Source organism: Eurypyga helias, unplaced genomic scaffold (assembly GCF_000690775.1).
Source record: "Eurypyga helias isolate BGI_N326 unplaced genomic scaffold, ASM69077v1 scaffold364, whole genome shotgun sequence".
Taxonomy (NCBI): Eukaryota; Metazoa; Chordata; class Aves; order Eurypygiformes; family Eurypygidae; genus Eurypyga; species Eurypyga helias.
This window is the reverse complement of record NW_010245442.1, coordinates 74,228-88,933: the sequence shown is the minus strand read 5'-3', so window position 1 is coordinate 88,933 and position 14,706 is coordinate 74,228. Positions and strand designations below refer to the sequence as shown.

General features: G+C 36.0%; 1 protein-coding gene across 1 annotated transcript in view; it reads left to right on the top strand.

The window, feature by feature from the left end:
- The window catches only part of NETO1 (neuropilin (NRP) and tolloid (TLL)-like 1), a 60,209-nt gene that overhangs the window by 31,337 nt on the left and 14,166 nt on the right, over window positions 1–14,706 (top strand). The window contains exons 4-6 of the mRNA XM_010150051.1: window positions 926–967; window positions 1,083–1,210; window positions 12,563–12,791. Coding sequence (XP_010148353.1) covers window positions 926–967; window positions 1,083–1,210; window positions 12,563–12,791 — 399 coding nt within the window. The remainder of the gene's footprint in view (window positions 1–925; window positions 968–1,082; window positions 1,211–12,562; window positions 12,792–14,706) is intronic.

Here is a 14,706-nt window from a genome sequence, read left to right as displayed (position 1 = left end):
TGTGGTTTGGTTTTTTTTTGTTGTTGTTTCTCCTGAAAATGAGAAAAACCATGCAGAACATTCATTTCAGGTAGAAAAGCAGTGCAAGTGATAAAAATCTCTCAGACAACACCAGTCTTATTCTGAAGAGATCATCTTCTCTTGATATACTTTAGCCTCTTTCACATTTCTAGTTTTAGACACTCTTCAAACTGGGTCAAATTTTGTGAAATGATGATTTGTCTGTGGATAGTCATCTGTTGAAGCATGAGTCTAAGACAAACTCTATTTCATCTATTTCACCTGATCATAAAAGCATAACAGAAAGCATCTCAAATAGTAAATACCATCATGTTTACCTGATCAAAAATAGCACATATATTAATCTTATTACCTCATTAGCATAATGAATTCCATGGTAAATCCTTGTGATATGTATTCCAGAAAGACCAAACGGATGCTTCTGACAAAGAAGATGTGTCCTCTTTTTCAGTAGTGATGGCAGGGTACTCATAAACACAGAATGAAGTTTAGATTTCACTAGTTAAGTGTTATAATCATACTGCAAAATGCAAAATAGCAAAAGGATTTTGAATAGATCTGTAAATATATCCACTTTCATTAGACTGATGTATTAAAATATCATGTGGTTTGTTTTGTGGTATTCTTGCTTGCTAGTGTATGCAGAAATATTTTTGAGCTCACTCTTCTGAGAGAGATAGAGAAAAATAGAATTTCATAACAGGAAAAAAACATCAAACTTGGTATGATAGTATCAATAATCTCTTCATTAATAATTAGTGGGTTGCTATAGTTATGAAACGCTTCTCATTTCTAAGAAATATATGTATAATCATATCACTGAAGTGCATTGTCAAATTTTAACACATTGACATTATAGCCAGCATATTGAACAAAACTAATTTTTTCTTTCTCAATTTTTAAGATCCGGATTTTAAGGACCTTGGTGTTTTGAAGCCATTGCCAGGTTGGTATGTTGTGGTTTTTTTTTTTTTTTAAACTTAGAGACCTTTGCACTCTGCTGTAGAAAATATTTTTGTTTGCTGTTCAGGTTTCATTTTTTCTGGTATTTTGTTATTCAGTTTGTGAGTTTGAGATGGGAGGACCTGAAGGAATTGTGGAATCTGTACAAATTGTCAAAGATGGAAAAGCTTCTGAAACTGAAGCAGTAGACTGTAAATGGTACATCCGAGCACCACCCCGATCTAAGGTCAGTCCTTCATCCACTTGCTGATTTGCCATTTAATTTAAGAAATTGACTTTTCTAATATGTTGTGCATTTCTTAGTACAGTCAGATCTTGTTTAATAACTTTACAGCTTGGACTTGTAAACTATTTTCTTCCTTCTGCCATGGAAGGATAATTTGTCACCTCAGCCAAAATAACTTACTTTCTCTATAAATAATGATGTGAGCAACATTAATGTGTTTTTTGTGCCATAAGTAATTTTCTGAAATTAATCTTTAATTTTTCTCATATTTATAAAGAATCAATGTGTTTTCTTAAGTGGGTGGTAATCTTACCACTTTATTTTCAATATATTTCAAATGCCTAATATAGAGACTACTAAGGGAATACTGCTGGCTCCCTAAGGTCATCATTGTTTCTCATCTGGGAACTGTGAAAATGGAGCCAAGGTAAATTCATGTTCCTCTGTATGTGACCTTTAGTTCCTTTGGTTTAGAGCAACAGACAGAAAGAGATAGTGTTTTCATTTCTCTTCCACCACAGTCAGCAAGCCATGCCTTTGTAACAAACAGGAGAGGGCTGCAATGAATGTAACAACTGTTTCATTGGATTTTGTTTGATTTCCTCTCTTATCCATGGCTTATCAGTTATTATATGGATTACTTGTTGCTGGTTACACTACCATTTCTCCTCTCTTTGCAATTTATGCCTCCCACCTACTTGCATTCACTGTGTTAAAAACAACTTCACATTATATTTTTTCTAGCTGTTTATTGGACAAGAAAAATTTTACAACGTAGAATTTATAGTTCCACTGATCTCTGCTATCTTTAAACAGATAAGGATTTTTTTTTTGTGTAATCTTAGAGCAGACTGTACTGAATATATGTAACTGTTCAAGCATTTGGTGTTGAATATCAGGAGGAAGTGTTTTCAGAAGAGAAAAAGTCATTAATATCAGCATTGGTCTATTGTGAAAGTTTAGGAGAGGAGTTGAATAATTGGCTCATGAAGACTACAGATAAATTATTTCCAGAATATACTTAATCTCTTTTTTTTTTTTTTTTTTTTTTTTACCTTTGGATAAATTCAATATTCATGGCTGTTTTCAATTAAGTATATGAGCTTCCCACTGTGCTACAGTAAGCAGCTATACATGTGAAATGACTGGAATGATGAATGATTATTGCATATGTTATATACTTAAGTATTAGTAGAAAGAAATCAGGTAAACACATAATCAGAATTTTGCTTAGTAGAATCCACACAACTAAATAGGATGATAAAATTTTCCTAGAATCTCAATTTCAGTTTATGCTTAGTTGGTCAGCTAATGTCATTGTGGTATTTTTACTTGATCTAACTCTAAAGTTCTGTACCATTCCAAGTTCTGCTAGAAATCCCATATTTACTTACCTGTAGGATTTATCCACACTTCAGTCCTGATGTCAAAATACAAATCGTATAGCTACATAATCACAGTGTTTAACAGAAGAATGCCACAGTGCCACTCTCAGTAGAGCACTAAAGACAGTTTATGAATGTCTATACCTGCATTTAGTTGTGTTGCGTTTCGGAAGTGTAGACCTGCTAAAGAGCATCTCAAGACAGAGAGATGAGAGAGTTTTAGAAAACTTAAGGAAAGACTGGAAGTTATTTAAAGCCATCTAAAAGATTTTGTGGAAGAGCATGATACCAGATAATAAAAAGCTTTTAGAAAGAGGAAAGAATTCTCTGATGTCCATGGCTGTAGGATAAGCCATGGTCCTGCATTCCAAAAGGAAGATTCAGGTTAGATATTATGGAAGAAAATTCTGAACAGAAGAGAGGGGATTATGAATGATTAGTTAAGGAAATTTGTTCAGCCAGCACTGCTAGCAATCTTAAAGTGCAGGTTGTTAAAAACCTATGAAAAATGAAATATTATTATTCCTATCTTCAGGCTGACGGCTGGGCTAGGTCATCTCTTGACAAATCTTGAAGCTCCCATCTCACAGAATTTTCTGGACAGAGGCATAGGGCAATATAAAAGCATATAAATCAGTATTTTCTCATATGTGAAGCTGAAAGTTTTTTCAGCAAGTTAGGAAATAAAAACAGTGTTCAAACTTAGATTCATTTTAGAGGGTTAATTACAGTTTAGCACTTGAAATTTCTTAGTGTGGTTTCCACATATATATGTATATATATACACATACATTTATATATGTACACACACCATAAAAAAAACAACCAACCAAACAAACAAACAAAAAAAAATCCCCCAACAAAAAAAACCCCCACAACTATTGTGGTTTAACTCCAGACAGTGACTAAACACCACACATCTACTCACTCACCCCCCTTTGGTGGGATGGGGAAGAAAATTAGAAGAGAAGAGAAAACTTGTAGGTTGAGTTAGAGAGAGTTTAATAAATAAAGTAAAAGCTTTGCAAACAAACAAATTAAAACCAGGAATTTATTCACCATTTCCCATCAGCAGGCAGATGTTCAGCCATCTCCAGGAAACCAGGAATCCATCATGAATAAGGGATACTTGGGGAGACAAACGCCATTGCTCTGAATGTTCCCCCCTTCCTTCTTCTTTCCCCAGCTTTATTTGCAAATCACGATGTTATATAGTATGGAATATCCCTTTGGTCAGTTGGGGTCAGCTCTCCCAGCTGTGTCCCCTCCCAGCTTCTTGTGCACCCCCAGCCTACTCATTGGTGGGGTGGTGTGAGAGGCAGAAAAGGCCTTGACTCTGTGTAAGCACTGCTCAGCAATAGATAAAACATCCTTGTGTTATCAGCACTGTTTTCAGCACAAAATCAAAACAGAGCCCCATACCAGCTACTATGAAGAAAACTAATTCTATCTCAGCCAAAGCCAGCACATACACTCAGTACAATAATTCAGTGACATCATTCTAATTTATGGCAGTTTGCACCTATGAAAATAGGCTCTTCTGCTAAGAACAGTAAGAGCTCAGGAGATGTCTTTAAATCCACATGTTCCTGTAATCAGGGCTGCACAATTTGTTACTGGGAACTATGCCTAAAAGGCCAGAGTTTTTCAGACAGAGTTTGGGTTGGATCTTTACATCTTTAGTTTCTTAATTAAACTGTGCCAGAATGTGGGCTGCTTGCAATTTCATTTGGCTTAAGCTCATCCAATCTAAACTGTCTGCAGAAGCAGGATGCAAGTCCTTTCCCTGGTTTGCAATTTCAGATTCAAGCCAAGTCTGAGCTCAACATATGAGCAATGACTTCAGTCAAGGAGTATGAACTTGAGATCTCTAAGCCTGAGCTTCAGACTGACAGTCTGGGTATAACATTACTGCTCTCTTTAGCAATGGGAGAGAGAAGCAAGTTTCTTTCACACACTTAACAATGAGCCTTCACCAATTACCTTACAGAATCAAAAGTAAAATCTTGAAAGTGCATGCAGAACTGAAACTTTCTGGAAGTACAGAAGGCGGTTTAAACAGGACTTCAATCTATACTCAGACCTGGAACCTTATATTTGGTAGTGACTGGTAGCAAAGTGTGTCCTGCCCTGCTGAGTAATGTATCTGTGAATCTGAAGTTTAGAAACACTGGTGGTTCTGCATTTTGTATAGATGCAAATTTCAGTCAGTAAAGAGCAAGAATGGAAAATGCTGACCTAATGTGCCAACCTACCCAAAACAGTAAAGATCCAGAGGAACCTCCCCATCCCAAAATGCTTTACTGTAGAACAAAGCCCAGAGGAGGTACCTGCTGAGTAATGTATCTGTGAATCTGAAGTTTAGAAACACTGGTGGTTCTGCATTTTGTATAGATGCAAATTTCAGTCAGTAAAGAGCAAGAATGGAAAATGCTGACCTAATGTGCCAACCTACCCAAAACAGTAAAGATCCAGAGGAACCTCCCCATCCCAAAATGCTTTACTGTAGAACAAAGCCCAGAGGAGGTAGTGGATAAGCTTATTGCACTGGGATTTACAATATTTCAGATATTACTGGCTACAGCAGTGGATAAGCAGAGAGTCCTTTTTATCAATAGAAAAGAAAAAAATGAAAATAATGATAATATTTCCTCACTTACTGTTAAGGGTGAAATATTAGACGATTGATGGCAAACGTTTTTTTAATTTTGGATGTGTCAGCAGAGTTTGACAAGGTCACCCAGGAAGACAGAATGCACATTTATGCTCAGGTAGCTCTTCCTTTGGTGGATAACTTTCCCAGCCAGGTCCCATTTTATCATGCTTGTTTCTTGAAAGGTTTTGTAGGGGAAAAAAAGTCAGCAGAATTTTAAGGTAAAAGTAATAAAACCTTTAGAAAGATGATGTTCTGATGCTGGGAAAAAACAGTAAGCAGTGTTTATAATCTGAAACTCTGGTCTAGTGCCCATAATACAGATAGAGAAGAATTAATTTGGATCCAGTCCAGTGGAAGTTACCTATTCAGGAGAAATGAGCAAGAAGCACATTTAGACTAAGAAAATAGTCTAAACACACTTCAAGAAATAAAATGAAGTTGTAATCTATTTACACATAGAATGATGCCTAGTTCTCCCACCTCACCTGAGCACGCTACTGGGCAAAGATAACTTTACAGGTTATAGGATACATGATACAGATTGTAAGATACTTTTTAGGAAAGACTTGTGCTCTTCAATGAGACATGTAAAGAAAGCAGTTTAAACTGTCAGTTCTAGAAGGCTAGTAGATCCCTATTTTTTGAATGCTTTTAAAGCAGATTTAGAAGAGAAGCTTTAAGTACTAGAATAAAATTTAATAGGAGGTATTTGAATGGGGATTCTTGAAATGTTATAAAAAATTGAAATTTAGAGACTGAAAAACCTAATAACCAGAGACACTTTTACAGGCTTCAGATGAGCTCTATCTCTGAAGAAGCTCTGAAGCTCTCTAAAATACAGATAAAGTAGTAGAAAATATTGTATATCTATTCTAAACTATTAAAACCACTTCTCTGAAATAGTTTTTTTAGATGGAGATGCAAAACAAGCAACTGTGTAGAATCACTTCTAAAAGGTGTGGTAATACACATGTCAGAGTAACACTGATAAGAAACAAACTGGTTTAAATCATCATGAATCTATTCTATTCAGTTATAGAAATATAACCTACATCATCATCCTCAAACCAAATAATTTTTAGGAAATGCAATAAAAAAAAGCTACAGATGAAAGTGACAAAACATTTACCAAAAAGAACAGCAGAATCAGGATGTGATCTACAGTTTTTGGTGTTAAAAAGCAGAACAGCACCAAGGAGCTGTAAAAGTTGTCACTTGTGAGAATTCTGCCACTGTATAACAGAAAAATGAAGATGGCTTGACAATTAGAATAAAGGTCAAGTACTGGGGACTGGCAGAAGTTTGAAAAAACCAAACAGGGCAAAAAGAAGTCTGAAGTCTTCACTTGTCCAGGAAAATGGTATTTTGATTTCTGATCCTGGCTGTGAATCACAGGGTGTTACAAGAAATGTACCATATAAGGTTGTCACCTTCAAGAGACAGTGTTCTCCTGTAGTGACAGGACAAGGGTTACAGGTTTAAATTGAAAGCAGGGAGATTTAGCTTGGATATCAGGAAAAAACTCTTCAAGGAAAGGGTGGTGAAGCGCTGGAACAGGTTGCCCAGAGAAGCTGTGGATGTCTCATCCCTGGAAGTGTTCAAGGCCAGGCTGGATGAGGCTTTGAGCAACCTGGTCTAGTGGAGAGTGTCCCTGCCTGTGGCAGGGGGGTTGGAAGTAACTGGTCTTTAAGATATCTTCCAACCCAAACCATTCTATGATTCTATGACTGTTTAACCTAGTCTTGTGTTTACAAGAGAATTGACCGAAGCTAGAAGCTGAATATGCAAAATCTGAATGTTGGCCCCATTGAAGAGGAGATTTTTGTTTTACATCTAAATTACTTTTGGCAGTTGAACGATGCCTTTTTGTTTGGTTCGTTTGGTTTGTTTTGTGTTGATGCATTATAAAGGACTGAATGTCTGCACACATATATTAAGTCTGATACGCTGGGATATGGTTTGAAGCTTTTCCTGACTGGCCTGATCAATCATGTTGTCAGCCCTAACCTTCATTGATTGATTAAAATGCAGAACTCATCAAAAGTGATTCACTATGAAGAGATTATAATCTGACCATTTTACTGAGGTGATATATTATTCATAATTTACAACCGTTCTTTTTTTCTCATATATGCAAAGATTTCTGTTGTTTTCAAATTCAAATTAAAAAATAGTAAAACTTATCCAGAATTTCCTTTTTCATGAATATGATGACAATACCAGCATTAAAGGTGACAGGACAATTATTTGAAAGATAATGTGACCAAGTATAAATTATATATGCTACAGTTGCAGTGAGGCTTTATCAGTTATGTTGCTAATGGCATTGGCATTTGCAGTGACATCTTGAAGCTCAGTAAAAGCTAATACTTGTGCACTAGGGCCTGTTCATCTGAGTAATGTGGAACTGATGATTTGAGGAAAGTGTCTTATTAAAACTTTACAACAAAAATGTTAAAGAAGAAAATAGGGCAAATAAGATGTTCTCTTCAACAAGTATGTCCCGATTATGCTAATACAATGTGTCACTACCTACAGAAATGTTATAATTCTAAAAGCTCCTATTGGCATCAATGAAAAAAGGCTTAATGAAAGCACATGGTGGCATTTGAGTTTGTGACCTCTTTTTTGTTAATTTGTTTTCTTTTGGGGGAGAAAAGTTTCTTATCCACTGCTGTTCAAAGTAATGGCTAAGATCTCAGTAAATGAAATAACCAGAAATATTTATAATTTTTCTTTTCCTTTCTGCTTAATTTCTTTTAGTGAGATCCACGTACCAGTGAAAGTAATGAGAATATTGCTACTGATTTCAGAAAACCATGTATCAGGAACAATTTGCATTAGATAACAGTTTGTCATATAATCAGTTTTATTCTTTCCCTGGGGAACTCAATTTATTAGTAATTTTCTTCTGCCAGTGTGGGTCTTTCAGCCTGTGACAGGAACAATGGCAAATATATAGTAATAAACCCATAAAAATTGGCAGAGTGATGCAGATGCAATTACATTATTCCACCTCTTTAAAATAAAATCTGATCCAATATCAGGTTTTCAGTTTGTGTAATCAGTTTCCAGTTTTTAAAAATGCACTGCAATCTTAATCCATAGGTCTGATGCAAATAAGCTTAAGTATATAGAAATATGAACACTGATTTCAGTGAGCTTTGGATCAAGTCCTCATTACTTTATATAGAGTTCTGGGAATAGACATCTCCAAAGAGGACTACGACAATGAAACTCCAAAACACCTCAGAATATCAGGAATTTATTTTCTCTAATTTATGAAACTTCATGTCATTGGAGAAGGTGCCATCTTTCTTCTGAAGGATGGACATAGATTTTAAAGCCAAATATTTTGTTCCAGTTCCTATCTAGTTTATATATGTTATGATCATTACTGAATTTATCACACAGAGAAATGAACCGGTATGACTGACAGCAAAATTCAGGCTTGGGAAGAACTGAAATTGTTGGCTTCTGCACTGAAAGACTCAAAGTGAAATGCTAAGTTATTGTTCTCTTGATTTCTTCTCAACATTTATAAATGCTACTTTAAGAAATATTTTACTGTTTTACAAGACTAATGTGAAACTAGAGAATGTCAAATGATAAACCCATGGAAATAAGACTTTGGCTGTACTGTTATATGAGCAATCTGTTTGAATGGATCAGGAATAATTGATGAATGCTGGAAATTGCTGTGAGACCTGGTATTTTATAACCACAGTGAGGATTAGCACACATTTCTTGTAAGAACGAAAACTGATAGAAATACATCTCAGTACTGAAATGCGACACCCTGTACAAGAGATATGTGTGCTTATATATACGTATACACACAGACATATGTAGATATGCATGTATATATATAAGACAGAAGGTTAGAAATAAAGAAATGAGCAAGCATAAGGTGTACGTTTAACTCCCCATTCCAAGTGAAACATTATGCAGAGAAGGACTATGGACTATCTCAGTAGCTTCACAGGAGAGGCTGGGTGCCAGAACAGTGTGTGTCATGACTGGTCTCAAGGACACAGAAGCAGCTCTCCAGTGTGTCCCAACTATGGCCAGTTGCTGGGTGTGAGTATCATAGCTCTGCCTCTTCCCGAACAACCCTCTCTTGCACATCATCTTTGCTGGCAAGGCAATGCCTTGCCTGTGACAGCTGGATCCCAGGAGCTGCTAATACGAGAGCATCTTATCAAACCATAGGAGTGAGGAGTAAGACCTCATCTCACATTGCCCACCCCAGTTCTGCATGGCTGCGTTCAAGTCACTAACTGGTCCAAAATTCATGTCTGCAGCTTTCTCACTGGCTGCTCATTTTTACTTGGTTCCAGTTAATTCTGCACATTTTCATAAATTTCCTATCAGAGGTGTAACAGTTTCTAGGAAGTAGTTGGTAGCAAAGGTCAGCCAGCTGCCTGGTGGCCATGAAAGTAGCTGATGGTATATAAAGAGAAAAGAGCAGGAGCCACACCAAAGACTAGGGACAACTGAGGGGCTAACAAAGGCGGGCATCAGCAAGACAGAAATACTCTAAATAGCTGGAGAACACCAAAACCAAGGATTTGGAAAATGCAAAGTATTAAAGGGTCAGATGCCTGAGCACCTGGGAAAAGGAGGAGGAGAGCAAAGAGAGAAAGAGAGCCTTGCAAAGGGCTGCAGCCAGTACAGATGAACTTCAGAAATACATTTTCTTCACTAAGCAAATCTACAGAATCCGAAACAAATTTTTAAGTATGACTTCAACAAGGCAGTAGGTGACCTGTTTTAACAGGAATGCAGACTGCATGTCCCCCAGTATGAGAGGAAATGGCAAGATATTTCAAAACAACACATTTATAAAAAGTGGTGGATATTGTGAGAAAATTTCAACAATGCCGAGTGACCAAACTCTAGAAATTTCTCATTCCACTGCAAGAGTGGAGCAACCTATAAAAGAAATGAAAAACACTATAAAAATTATTCCTTGATACAAGATGTTGCCATCTGAATATTACTTGATATATTGCTGGTAACTGTTATATTTCATAGAGATCAATACAAGCAGCTTCCTCAATTTATGGTATTTAAAACCCAGCATACATGGTAAAAGTAGAATTTACTTAACTGCAATTTAATTGAAATATATTCCTCTAAGTCCTTCTGGAAGATGGGAATGTTGGAACATAAGTAAGGATTATTGTAAGAAATAAGATACAAAAAAGGTTTAGGCAAGCAAAATTAAACCTAGTATGCTGAATTTCATATGCTATTAAAGATTGTTTTACAAATATTCTTTTCAGAGAGATGAGTTGGAAACCATAACAAGGTATGAAAATGTATCATAATACACTATCTGAAATGGCTCATTTAAAAATCTGAGTTATTATTAAACAGTAGTAGACTACTTATAGGCACGTAATTCTCAAACCATAAGAGCTTTAATATATTAATGAAGGGAAGTGGTGAGTCCTGTTGCTACTAGGATATGCTATGTTTGCGTACCTTATGCAAATCCAGAGAAGCTTTTTAAGCAATTGTTCTGTGCGTGTAAAAACTGCCTGATGTTAATAAAATTGTTTGCAAAGAAATATGTCTTATATCTAATATATCTAAGATTCTTTTTGGTTATTTTTTCAAGTGAAGATGCATATAGGTGGATGCTGGATATGTTTATTGGCTTTTTATGCTATTTCTGCCCTACTTCACCTTTCTGTATCATTCTCCTGAAGTCTCCTGGGTATGCTAGGCATTTTAATTATGTATCAGGTGTCACGTGAAAATATTACTTAGCTTCTTTATTACTGGAATATTTGATGTTGCTTATATTGCCAATTGCTTTTAAAATGAGTGGATTTGCCTATTAAAGCCCATAGTTGAATATCAAGTAATATAATTTTCTCCTCACCCTTACTTCTTTTTGAGTAGATTTAAAGATTTCTTTGCAAAGGGCAGGAGAACTATTACACTGTGCTGGTTTTAATTGTGATGGAGTTAATACAGTAGCTAGTATGAGGCTATATTTTGGATTTATGCTGTGAAGAATATTAGTAACATACTAACACTTTTAATTCTTACAAAGGAATGTTTATATCAAGCCAAGGACTTTTTCAGTTTCTGATATTGCACCTGTGTTCCCAACTTTTTTCTCTACAAGAAACTGGGAGCATAAAATATTATGCTCAGTATATATGTTGGGGTGTGGGACAGGGGTCATTCTCTCTCATTGGCATGCTCTCTCTCATTAACATGCTCTCACATTCGCACTCTGGGCCTAGCTTTCAGGCTCTGGCTCTCGCTAGTCAATGACTGGCTGGGCATCTGTTGGCAGGTGATGAGCAGTAGTATAATTTATTTCATTTTCCAATATTTTCCTTACATATTATTAGTAGTTGTAGTATTATTTACATTGCATATTATTTATTAGTAATAATATAACTATTATTGGTATTGTTAGCATTATTGTTGTTATTGTTAGTATTATTGTTATTGCTGTAATTTTTTTTTTTTTCAGTTATTAAATTGTTCTTATCTCAACCCATGAGATTCTTTTTCTCTTCCTCAGATTCTTTGCCTCCAGTGTGGGAGGAGGGAAGTGAGTGAGCGGCTGTGTGGCTGGGGTTAAATCGTGTCATAATTTTATCAGAGAACTTAGCTCATATGCAAGAGACATTTCCTAAAATACTTTCTATGTTTCTAGTAGTTTCCACAAAATACATCTGATTTCAGCCCTGTTAAATTATGAAAAGCTTCGTTTAGAAAAGCTGAGATGGTGGTCAAATTGTTTGAGGAAACAAAAAGATTAATGATAGAGTTCTGCCTGGTTCCCAAATTCTCACTTCCTGAATCAGTGTAGCTGAGACATATCACAAAGATGACACATATTGACTCTGGGGTGGGAGCAGCAATTATTTGCCTTATTATTTTCCACGTCAGGCAAGTAATAGAGCAGTATTGCGCCAGCCAGCAAAAGAAGAAATTTCTAGCTTGTCTGTTTGTCAGCTTGAAGGACTGTAGTACATACCTCTCAAAGACAGGTATATATTTGGAAATTAGGACCTTACTTCAAAGAAGAACAAAAATATCTAGATCTTTGCTTGATTCTACTTTGAAGACGATAAAATTCCAGGAAGTATAAATAGTGTTAGTGTCTGCATTAATCCCCTTCCAGGCAAGTGGTCTATGGATCACCAGCTCCAGAAAAATTATTTTGATGGTGGTGTTGTGTAGTTTTTCTCCTACAAGGTAGAGCAAATGTGTTTATTGTTTGTTTAGTCATTCTCAAATGTCTGTACGTGTTGTCTTTGTTGTTTGTTTGTTTCATAGATCTATTTGCGATTCTTGGACTATGAGATGCAGAATTCCAATGAATGCAAGAGGAATTTTGTAGCTGTATATGATGGAAGCAGCGCCGTGGAGGATTTGAAAGCCAAGTTTTGCAGCACTGTTGCTAATGATGTAATGCTGCGGACAGGTCTCGGTGTAATCCGCATGTGGGCTGATGAAGGCAGTCGAAGCAGCCGATTCCAGATGCTCTTCACATCTTTCCAAGAACGTAAGACCCTAATCAATGGATCTGACTTTCAGTTTGTTAAATGCTACAAGTCTCAAAAAATCTTAATATTTTCTTCACGCAGAGTAGTCCCTGAAGAATGTTCCCAAACAAGATATATTAGAACATTTTTGTTCCAAGCATTTATAATGTGCAATAATTTGTAATACACATGATTCAGAAACAGGAAGACAGGTATGAGTAGTCATGACCTGACCACCACGACTTTTATCTGATCCCCAAATTACCGGGCTGCCATGTCTGTTTTCCCTCACACAACATGTAAAACAATACAGCTCTGAAGGTTTTTATCAAGTCTGATATATCCTTTTCTATTAAATTGATTTTTCAGTTCTCATTATGATGGGCATTTGAAAAATACCTTATAATTATTTTTTCATGGATGGTGGGTGTCTTTTTGCATATTCCAGAATGCATTTATCAACATATATATCATGTATTGTTAAGCAAGGAATTTAATTTTTTGTAATATCAGAAATTTTCTAAAAGCTTTACATAGTATTTTGGTTAATATTGCCTCTATATGTCTTGTCTGCATTCTTATGTTTATATGATTTCTGGACTCAAATAATAAGCAAAACAGACTTTGAAAGAAAAAGAAAAAGGTAGTTCTAGCCAGTTTAAAAAAAAAACAAACAAGGCACAAAAAACTCTTAACAAAACCTTATAATCCCACTCCCTGAAAATCATTGACTCACGTAATCATCCGTGAAAGATATCCATTTGTTTTCTTTGATGGAAATGATGCATATTTGGTCCCTTGAGCAAGGAGTATAAACATTTATTTTCACGTGCCTATTCATGTTCATTTTTAATGTATTTTTTAGATTGTGCATCACATGTCTGAATCTGTGAATATGTGACTGTCAGTGGTTGGAATGAAGGCACAATCCTACCAAACACATTCTTCATCTGTATTTGTATTCTCTGTGTGTGTACCCTGCAATGAGGCAATGAGAGTCTGTTGAGAACAGCTTCTGTAATTCCTTAATTATAGCTCTGATTAAAAATTTCTGACAGTCTACATGCCTGAAACTGAATATACCACTGTACTCTCACACTGTAGCCTTAGGGTGGATTACATTTTTCCTGTCTGTAAATCAGGCCAGGGTCTAAAAACCATTGAGAACCCTCAGTTGAGGTGATACTGCCCTTTTCTCATTTCTGCAGCTGGAGATGTCTTGAATATTCAAGATCTGATTCATTTTTTTCACAAGGCATCTTGATCTGTTACCTTAGAAACAACTGCATAGACACTGGAGGTTCACAGCATATAAAGAACTGGAGAGTGAAACATTTTGATGACTAACTTGAAATGAAGCTTTGAATATGTGTGTTTGCAGGGCTTTCATATTTTAAAGGAAAATAAGGAAAAATGTGCTATTTTCTCTTATAGTATTCCTAATATGTTTATGTGACATGCTGCATGTTATGTATTCTGAACAGTCATTCTAAAACCTGAATATTTATTAAGGGCTAAATTGTGTTTTGAAATATATACACAGCCTGCTCATAAATATTAGGGGAAATTGCATCTGTGTTTTTAATGCTGGAAGTTGACTTTAAAGGTTTAAAGGTGATATCAATTGTACTTTCAGTGCCATGTCAGTTGTCCATAAGTGCTGCCCTATGTCGCAGACGGGCGTTGGCTGTCACAAGTCAGCTAGAGCAGATGTCTGGTGTGCTCACAGCAAGACACAGCTCATAACATGTAAACTGCAATGTCTTTCAGCAGCGTGTGGGAATAATTAGATCATATGCATGGAAGAGAAGGAATGTCAAACCTCATTCAGGGAGACGTGCATCAGGGAACAGACACCTGTGTCTCTTCTTGGGGACAAAGAGGAAAAAAGCTATTTTGTGCACCTAGAGCTGAAAAGGAAATAAAATAGAAGAT